At 41.8% G+C, this 10,096-nt stretch overlaps 2 protein-coding genes across 2 annotated transcripts; one reads left to right on the top strand and one right to left on the bottom strand.

The window, feature by feature from the left end:
- Positions 1-454: 454 nt before the first annotated feature.
- pgpep1l (pyroglutamyl-peptidase I like) lies at positions 455-1,675 on the bottom strand (the record flags this gene model as incomplete). Its single annotated transcript, XM_034534621.1, is given in 3 exon segments — positions 455-629; positions 704-935; positions 1,645-1,675. Coding segments are annotated over 3 exon segments (438 nt in total), but the record flags the coding sequence as incomplete, so codon positions are not given.
- Positions 1,676-2,619: 944 nt separating this feature from the next.
- On the top strand, positions 2,620-10,073 carry synm (synemin, intermediate filament protein). The gene is made up of 4 exons (XM_034534619.1): positions 2,620-3,511; positions 4,685-4,809; positions 6,403-6,482; positions 6,683-10,073. Exons 1-4 carry the CDS (start codon positions 2,714-2,716, stop codon positions 8,734-8,736), a joined length of 3,057 nt encoding a protein of 1,018 aa, XP_034390510.1. The 5' UTR covers positions 2,620-2,713; the 3' UTR covers positions 8,737-10,073.
- Positions 10,074-10,096: the final 23 nt, after the last annotated feature.

Genomic DNA, 10,096 nt, shown 5'->3' with positions numbered 1-10,096 from the left:
ATCATGCCTCTGTTTTTATGATTTGCATTCCTATACCTTCTGATTGGGCCTTGATTTACTGCTATTACTTTATTACAATACTTTCACAAAATCTCTGTGTTCATTACCTGATTGGGGAAAGAAATAATCCAAAAACCTAACTAGACTGTCTTTTCAAGTTCTGTATCTGAGGCCTCAAAGTTTTTTCACACCTATAACAGACGGGGTGTTTTTGACATGCCATCTCCAAATATGTACCTGAGAATTTCTTGTATTTTCTTTTTTTTCTCGAAAATTTTGAATAAATAAATGAATGAGAACTTTTACGGTTTGTTCCATTTAATCCCCTCCGAGGCCACGGCTGCCAATCCACATCATTCATCAGTGATAAGTCTGTGTTGTGTGAAATGTCTTCATTAGATGATCTTACCTCTCTTTGACCGCTGGCTTGAGGGAGTCTGCGGTCATCCTCTCTTCATGCCGTTTCTAAAGGGTCCTCCAGCTGGGACAGCATCGTGTGAATGAGGGTCTGCAGCAGAGGAACCATTCTGTCAGCCGAGGTCAGGCTGCCAGATGAGGGCATGTGGATGAGTGCCGCTCTCCTCTGACCGTGATACAGTGAGCAGTAATACACAAAATCACACAGGTACCTCATGAGAAGAGGGCGGAAAGCGTTATCTCTTATTGCCGAGTGTCTGTCATCACTGCAGGAGCAGATGCCTACCTGCCAGCATCTCTGTAATAAATGGCATCCTTCCCCGCTTGTTGGATCTCTTTGTTCACAACAGCACTCGTGTTAACAACCAAGTTCAGTTTCTCTGGTCCTCCTTCTACACAGTAGTGACTTTAAGGACAGAAGCCGCATACATCTTTGTCTCTGAATCCACTCTTCTTCCCCGTTCGCTCCAAAAGGACGACACTGGAACCTCTGGCTATGCCCAGAAGTTCATCAAACTGGGACCACACAAACACAGAGGGTGATGTGAGATATTCACCTTCTCATTCCATAATCGGGGTGTAATTATGCATTTCAACTGTTAGTATCGCCACCAGTGCAGTAGCTGACATTCAGGATGCTGAGGTCATGACCTCTGTAGTTTTTCTGTGAATTTGGGAATTCTTTACCAACTGTTTACAGATGGAAACCGCTGACGGTAACGCTGCTGTGTGCATCTCCAACCTGCACACTGTTGAGTTGACTACCTCTCGGCCGCTGCTTTGCACCCAGAAACACAGTTGGGGAAAACGGTTGGATGGTGTGTTTGGCTAACAGCTAACAGAACTAGCAGTACGCACACTGCTGAATACCTCTCGGTCTGTGGCTCACGTTCATTGTCTATCGGACCGCTTGTTTAGCCAAGAGCTAACAGTTACGGGAACCACCAGTTAACACAGTTTGAGTTTATTTTGGGACAAATTATATCTAAATTAGACTTGTTTTATGTTAGTATGTAGGGAATCTAGAGGGACATAAATAAGAAGAAATATAAATAATTATACTTTGATTTAATTGAACTAAATAAATACTAAATACATTATCAAAATAAGAACATATAAAAATAGTTTCACACCTAGTTAATTAGTTGGTTTCTGCTCTGGATGAGAGGAACTAGCACAGTATGTCTTGGAATGAAATGGCCTGGTGACATGAAGGCTATATTTTTTTTGGGTGAAGAGTTTGCCAAATCTCAGCAATGATTTACAATGTTTTACTTAACATAACTCACTGGCCCCTCCTTTCCAATCCGACCAACTTCAAGCCCTTAAATAAAAACACATTAAACATTTAAGTCTCTCAATCGACATTTAATAATGACGGAGAGACTATTTATATTATATATATATATATATATATATATATATATATATATATATATATATGGACACAGTCAGTAAGGGGAGATAGTTGCTACGCACTTCATATCAGGAGGCTGGAAAACAACAAGGCTTATTTTAGCTCCCGCAGCTCGGTTTTTATCCGCTATGGGGAGCTGTTTCCCGGCAAATGAAGGACCAGGAGCCCACGTGAAAGTGATGCATTCGGGTGAATTCTGACATTCAAAGGACAGATCTAAAACAAGTCGCACATTTCATTACCCTGAAGACTGAACCGACGGTTCTCTTTCACGCCATTAAAAACAAATTATTCTCTCATATTTACTTCATACATGTCATGATTAATTATTAGGTTACGCTTACTAAAACATCTTTAATGTGATCTTTTATTTGTATTGTTTTGTTTTAGCTGATGGAACACATTAGGCTACACTGTAACATCTTATATACACGTGAAACTTCTTTGTATGTCATTTATGGAAACTGTAGTCTCCAAGACAATCGTTTAGACCCATGTCCTTTCCCGTTTCCTCATCTCTCAATTTAATTGTACTACATGACAAATGGTAGCATCAAGTTTGTTTGTTTCAATCGCAAAGTGGATTTCCCCACATCCTTAGCTAGGTTGTTGCTTTGAGATTAGATAGATCATATTTCAGACAGCCCATAAACGCAACATAACATCTGCTAGGGACACGGACGCGGTTTGGGCGATCCTGTGAGGCAGGACACGCCCTCCTCCTCCTGCACTTGTCAAAGGGCTCTGATCGCAAATTACATCACAGTAGTGCACACAGACGCACACGCAAATGACATCGGGGACAACCTGTCTGCTAGAGTATTGGGCTCCAGATAGGCCATTTTAAAAAAAATCACTTTTTTCTAATTAGATGCCACAATGTTGCCTTTCAAAAGAACTTTTGAGAGCGAGAAACAACATCTGCAGGAGCTCAACAGCAGGCTTGGCCAGTATCTTGCCAGAACGAAGCAGCTGGAGCAGGAAAATGCGTATCTCATAACTGAAATAAATAAACTTAGGCAAGGGAAGACCGCGGAATGGGAGCCGAAGTACAAGCGTGAGGTGCGGGATCTGAGGAGAATGGTGGGGCTGCTGTCGTTTGAGAAGTCCCAGGCCGAGATGGAGAGGGGGAAGCTATGGCGTGAGTTGCAGATGGTCCAATCTCTGTGCAGCGAGCAGACTGGGGTGTGCAAGGACATCAGTGGCGAGCTGAAAGGCTACGAGACGGAGCTTCAGCACGCTCACAAGACCAACGGGGAACTCCAGACGCGTTTATTTCAACTAGAGAACGAGTATAAATGTCTGGAGGATGTGCACAGACAAGAGAAGGATCATCTGCGGCGTCAGGTGGAGTCCCGAGTGGTACCCATCATTACGCAAACCTATCGCGGGCCACCGGTGGCCTCCATGGAAGAGGTAAAAGAGTATGCCCGCGGACTGTCCGATGGGTGGATTGAGACCGTTGACATGTACCAGCTGAAGGTGGAGGACATGGAGCAGTCGATTAAAGCAGACCAGGCGAGGCTGAGTGATCTGCAGAGGGAGAAGATGCGCTATGCTTCAGAGTTGGACAAATTACGCACAGAGGCGGACAAACAAGGTCAGATTCAATTCTGTCTTGAAGAAGAAGTGATGCACATGCAGGAGAAATTCCGGGTGGACTTCAGTGAATATCAGGTGAGGAACAGTCCATTATAGGCTAATAAGAGTAGGAAAGCTAATATTTATATTTAAGAGGGACTGACGTGAAGCCCAGCGATTAGGAGATGTATTGATATTTTAAGAAGTCCCAACATACATAGAATAAATATGATACAACTTTAAAAGTATACAGATAGAATAATATACCCTTTATCCCACTGGGCCATGCAGGAGGAGGGGGAGGGTACTTCCTCTTGTCCTGCCACACCCACTTTGCTTAAAGGCACTTATGCAGCTGCAGCTGTCAGAGGCTGATTGTTAAGGATAAACAATAGTCATTCACAATCTATGAATCGATGTAATTTCTATCAGGAAAGACTATGACTCTGGTTTCCGCCCTTTCTAAAACCATACACATTCAGAAGATGTTGACTCTGAAATGAATGCAACTCTCCCCACCTCAATACATAATGACAACAACATGAAGTGATGCCAGACAAGTGTGCGTGCCACATTTGACCTCAGAATCAGCTAAACAACACTCTAGCTCTCCAGTACTGTAGCTGATAGATTACACCAGCCACTTAAACCAATTAGCTGTCAGTCTGACAAATCCTTATTAGCCTCCCCAAGATGCAGCCCTTAGCAGGTCAGCCAATTACAAATGACTGCACGGTAGGGATGTCTTTAATATTGCAACAACAAAAACACATTTCGCACAGACAGGTACAGTGAACACCATGTGGTCAAATATAAGTGAGCATGACATCTGTCTAAGAATATGAATATCACAGGTTATTGGAAAAGGCTCATGCACACAGTGTAGAAGCAGTCCTGGATTAGGTCATTAAGTAGTCCAAATGATAAGTGCAGTCTGTTGGTGGGATCAGACTTGATGTTGACTAGAAGTGTTCAGTCAGTTTGCCAACTTTCTGCATTAGTAGTAAACAAAAATAAGATCCGGGAACTCAAAACAGAAAAAAACACAGATTTACACAAGTTAACACAACTGTAGTCTGCAGTAAAATAACATGCAATCACACACTTGGGTAGTTAACAAGGCAGCATAGTTATTACAGTATTTTCAGTTAAATTGCAGGGGGGGAGGGGGGGGAGTATATACACCAAATGGACAGACCACAAGCTTGTGTTGTGTCTATGTGAAGCTATCTATGTGCAGAGTGAATACCATTCCATTCTTCCCTCCAGATAATTATTGAGCAGCTGGAGCATGAGAGGAATATGATGGCCGATGCTATTGCAGAAAAGATGCGAGAACATCAGCACCTTCTCCAAGTTAAGATGGATCTGGGCATGGAGGTGGCTGCCTACAGGTGAAGAACATATTTGTTTTCTCAGTTGTCCAATCAAAACAGATCGTTTTTATATTGTCACTTTCAATTAAATAGACCCAATAATCATGTTGACTATTAAGTGTTACTAATAACATTAGCTGCATCCCATGTAAGTGTCCCAGTAAGACACTTAATGGAATTCAGCCCCCTTTCATTTTATTATTTACACCTGTTGCTTTTGTGTCCAAAAAACATTTACATAATTATTAGACGGTCAGAGAGACACAAACCACATTGGGAGGAAGTGGAGGAGGATGGGTCTGTTTAGATGTGTTTTTTATGATGATTGTTTATTAAGTTTATGTAGTTATTTTAAGCACAACCATGCAATTTCTTCTACGCCCCAAAAAAAGCAAGTGTTTTTGTTTGAATTCACAACAAAGTACAGTCAGTCAGTACACTCTGAAATGACTCGCTTTTGGTAAAAAAAAAGAAGCTTTTTTGTGAATAAAGAAAGTCGGCTAAAATAGGTACATCCTCTCTTTTCAGTGATATTTGCATTCAGTGATAATGCTTTCAAGAAGAGATTACTGGACAAATCTTGCCCCCATCCTGCCTGAAGCTACTCTTAGCTTAATTAGTGATTTAATTAAACACAGAAGTAATCAGCTGCTTCCTTCCTGTTGACACAAAGTCATCTGAACTTCACTTGGATAAACTCAAAGTATCAGCTCACATGTACTACACATGCATTTCTAACAAAGTTTCAACTTTTGCTTTGGTTTATTTTAAGTGTTTATAGGGGGTAATAATATCTGCCATTTAATATCCTGTAATAACATGGCATGGCTCGTCTTCATGCTCCTTACATAGGCAGATCACACAAGGTCGCATACAGACTATTTTTACTGAAACTATTTTTATGTTTGAAGGTACACTCCAGTTTTTTTTACGCTATCCTTGTTACATCATAACTTATTACCTCATATCACAAAATGTTATTCTTTTTGATGGATAAAAACATGTATTAGTAGTATGCCAATTCCCAGGAAGTTCTTTAGAAGACTATTTGCTCCAGACTGTCTCTATATGGACAATTCTCTGCTGGCACTACTGGTGTGTTTTGAATTTTTGGAATAGACAGAATATTTATGCAGAGAGGTGGCAGCGGCATGTGTTTTTGTGCGTGTCACGAGTCAGCTTTTGCTTTGGGATTCGTAGGGAAGTGTGGACACTCCTGCGTTGTAACTGTTATTTTTAGGTCAGTCTTTGGGAAGGCAGTCTCCGGAGAGGTTGTTTCTTTTTGAGGCACGCTGGTTAGCTGTTATATGTTTGTTGAAGCATTGCCAAGGAAAGGTGAGCTGCTAAAGCTAATTCTTTATGAGCCTACACGAGAGGCTGGTTATGTTTTAGATGATTACCACCTTATATGGCCAGGTGCTGGGTTCATACCGTCTTCAAGCCTATTGCATTTAGTTTGAGGGGGTTGAGATGGCAGAGCTGAATGACGTACATCGTCTTGTGAGGTATTTGTCTTTAATCTTTTTTTTCTACATATGGGGAAAAAATATTATTTTGAAAATAACTAGTGATTTCATAATAGTCTTCAATTGTCTTGTCTTGTTTGTTCAGGGCTCTCCTGGAAGGTGAGAGAGTGGATCTGCAAGATGCTCATCGGAGGGTGACTCAACATCAAAGAGAAAGAATAATAGGTACTGTATTTGAAATTATTCACTGTTGTAACATGAAGTGTAAATTATAAAACTAGTTTTACAGTTTGATATTTAGGCAAATATGCTAATTTTCCTTCTTGCAGATAGTCAGATGAGAAGATCTTGACAAATAAGCACATTTCCCAAAATGTCAAACTATTAATTTAAGTATCTACTTAATTATGAATTATCTATCTCAGATATAAGGATGCCTGCCAAGCCCTACACTCCAAGAGCTTCCACCTTAACCCCCAGACCATCTATGGATATCAGGTACACGCCGCCAGCTTCACACCTGAGAAGATCCCCTGGGCCCCCCTCTGGGTCCATGAGTCCCTCTAGGATCATTCCTATTTCAGTTGCAGGCAGAGCTCGAAATCAGAGTCCTGCATCCAGGAGGGACATGCTCTTATTCACCAAAGCCCGGACTGCCACTTCTGCCCCTGCTACCACCACAGCGAAAGATAAACAAACAGGCCAGAGTGAGTACCAAACAAGACAACATTTACAGAAAACAACAGCAGAGGAGAACACTGTGAAAATTAAACAGGTCTCTCAGGTAGAGAACCAAGTCAGTCCCATCACACCACCCGCTACGGAGACCAAATCAGTGAAAGTGGTGTCACCACCAATGATGAGCCTGAGCAGGGAAACTGAGACAGAAAGCAAAAGGCAAGTGTCAGATGAACAAGAGCAAGATAATGTTTATGGTTGGGAGTTCAAAGATGAAAGACAAATAGAGCCTACGATGGGCACAAGTGAGAACAAAATATTAGATCCTGTGTCTGTAGAGGAGATCGTTGAGAGAGTGATGAGACCAGCAGGTTTGGAACCTATGGTTTGCCCCTCGGGAGAATCGAAGATAAGGTATCATGTGGAGAGAACTGAGCAAGAGGATGGAACGACTAAGACGCAGATCGTGTTGGAATCCAAAATGGAGGAAGAGCTGGATTTTTCTGAGGACTCTGCACTGGAAGAACTACTGAGCCATGGGGTTAAGAAGGTGTCACTGGAAGACATCAAGTACACAGCAACAGGAAGCATGATCAAGAACCTGCTAAGTGGCCTGCAGGGAAGCGAGTACTTTGAAAATAAGTCTGTCAATGTGGAAATCATTGAGGAACCGGTGGAGTCTTACAGTGAGGAGGTCTTTGAGCTTGAGCAGAAATCCAGATCTAGTTTTTATGAGCCCTCCTCAACATATTTCCAAATCGAGGAGCTAGAAAATATCCCTCATGATGCTCAAGTTCAGAGCAGTGATGGTGATGCCATGAAAACCTTCATGACAGATGCAGACCATCGCAAGGGTGGCTCTGTACAAGTCCAAGAGGTTTCAAGAGAGAGCGAATCTTCATATTACTCCCATAACCAAGAGCCTGACGAGTATTTCGTCTCCACACCAGATGATAACCTTTCTGAAACCGAGGAGGGTGGAGCCATCACCTCCTATGGCCATTACGGTATCGTCGATGACCTGTCAGATGAGCGGTATTATCAAGATGAAGGTCTTCTCTCGAAACGGGTGATTGTAGAGGAAAGTGACGAATACAATTTAGGTGATCACTCGTTTGTCAAGGAGAGTTTCCCAGAGTGCATCATTGAAGAAGAGGTGTGCGTCTCCCCTATAGTGCAGGAGTCGATGCTTGAGTTCCTGAGAGAGGACTCTTTGGAGCCCAAAGAGCAACTCAAGGGAGCTCTAGAGAAGCTACAAAGCTCAGTGTCGGGTCCGCTGAGGGAGGAGTTGGCCTTCCTCACTAAAGTGAGTAGTGAAGGTTCACAGACTTTGGCTGTCAAAAAAGTCCAACAGTCAAGCAACAACGGCACCATGACTATAGTTGCAGAGCTGAACGTCTCTCAAAGTCTGGAAGACTCAGGGCTGCTGGAGTCAGGAGATGATCTATCTGAAGAGCAGATCATGGCAGCGCTCAGATCTTCTAACCGAGGGCTTGATAAAGCCTTCCAAGGTGGGGCAGGAGGAGGATACAGCTTCAGAGTCTCCAAAGAAGAGGATGTTGTGCACGGTGAAGAGTTCGAAGGCTTTACTAAAGAAGAAGGGTCTGCATCTGAAATCACTGAGAGGCACATACAACTGGGGCCATCAGAGAAGTCCTTCACCTTTCAGAAGGACGTACATGGCAGTCAGGATGAGCCCTCAGAGGAAGAGCTGCAATCTCACCCCTTGGGAACCCCAATTAAGATTTTGCAAGAGAAAAGAGTTGCAACAGTTTACCTTGAAAGTCCAAAAGACGACTGATGAAAGAATTCGGTCTGAAATATTTTCAAGGCCAAGTGCTTACCAATGTTACTTGTTAAAGTGCACATTACAGACGTTGTTCAGTCCACACAGCCACATGGCTATAATGCTGTTGGCAGACACTCTATAAGCAGTAAAACATGATATATCTAATTGATTTTGGTGCTGAACCTACTTAATGTGTCACCTAAAACGTAGTTTACCTAACATGAGGCCAGCTAAATTCAGTTACTCTGTTAAAATTACCAGATTAACACTTTGTTGTGATGTTAATTGTGACTGTAATTGTTAATTGTGACTGTACCGAGTATGAACTAAAATGGACAGGTTGAAGTTAGAATTGCGCTGGAATGTGTGTAACCTTTTTACAGCTTGCAGTTTATCTTAAAAGAGGTTTGTTTATTCTACCTAGATTTCTCTATTTTTGTACTAACCTCTGCTGTGCATCTTAAACAGCCCATTTTGCATTTTACAACATCCCATCCCATCCCACGTCTGCCATGTTGTGGAATCTGTTCCAAATCAACATATGACAGTTGGAGTTATGATGTGCTGTGAACTGTTCCAGATCAGGGCTTACATTTTTCTTTTGACTCGGGCACTCTTGCCATTAAAAATAGTTTGAGCATTTACTGTATCCTAAAGCAGCAGTTTATTTGAAGCAGTAGTCAGTGAAGTGTAAATATATAGCGAAGCTTGTAGCTGAGGTCAGTATGGTGGGGGTGGGAAAAAAAAGTGGTCATTTGTTTTAAGAAACTTTGTGAGTTTTAAATCTAAGTGAGGTGCAGTAAATGTGCCACATAAAAGTAATTAAGTTAAATTCCTGGGTTACGTGATCAATGTAATCAATGTGTATCTTTAAAAATTTTATGATGGCTAAAATTGTGGTTTTGAACATGAAATTAGGGTGCTGGGAATTGAACATTGTGAATTATACAATTTAGAACTCCAAAAAAGGGTTTTTAATTAGAAAAGCCAACAGTTAGATGAAGTAGTATAATCTTAATGAATTTGTGTTGTTAAAGAAAATGTAAATCACAACTGGTCTTGATGTACAGTACGTCTCATGGATGCCCTTTTGCTTGTCCACATTAGAGGGTTATCCCAGTGTTGGCTGGAAGTATTCACCTTTGCTGGAACGTACGAGTGTCCATGACCGTGACTATTTTTGGATCATCAGCTTAGTGGCATTGACTGTCCATTAGGGTTTGTTGTGTTGTGCACTAGTTGCAGAGGCCAAAATGGTCCACTATGATTACAGTGTGGTTGCACATTTAGTCTAAATGGCATCAACATGTGCACTGTGTAACTATTGAGTAATGTATTCACTTGGCACCGTCACGTTAAATAAATGTAATAT

The sequence above is a fragment of the Cyclopterus lumpus genome, chromosome 6 (assembly GCF_009769545.1).
Source record: "Cyclopterus lumpus isolate fCycLum1 chromosome 6, fCycLum1.pri, whole genome shotgun sequence".
NCBI classification, from domain to species: domain Eukaryota; kingdom Metazoa; phylum Chordata; class Actinopteri; order Perciformes; family Cyclopteridae; genus Cyclopterus; species Cyclopterus lumpus.
Note: the sequence above shows the minus strand (reverse complement) of the source record. Positions and strands in the feature narration are given on the sequence as shown.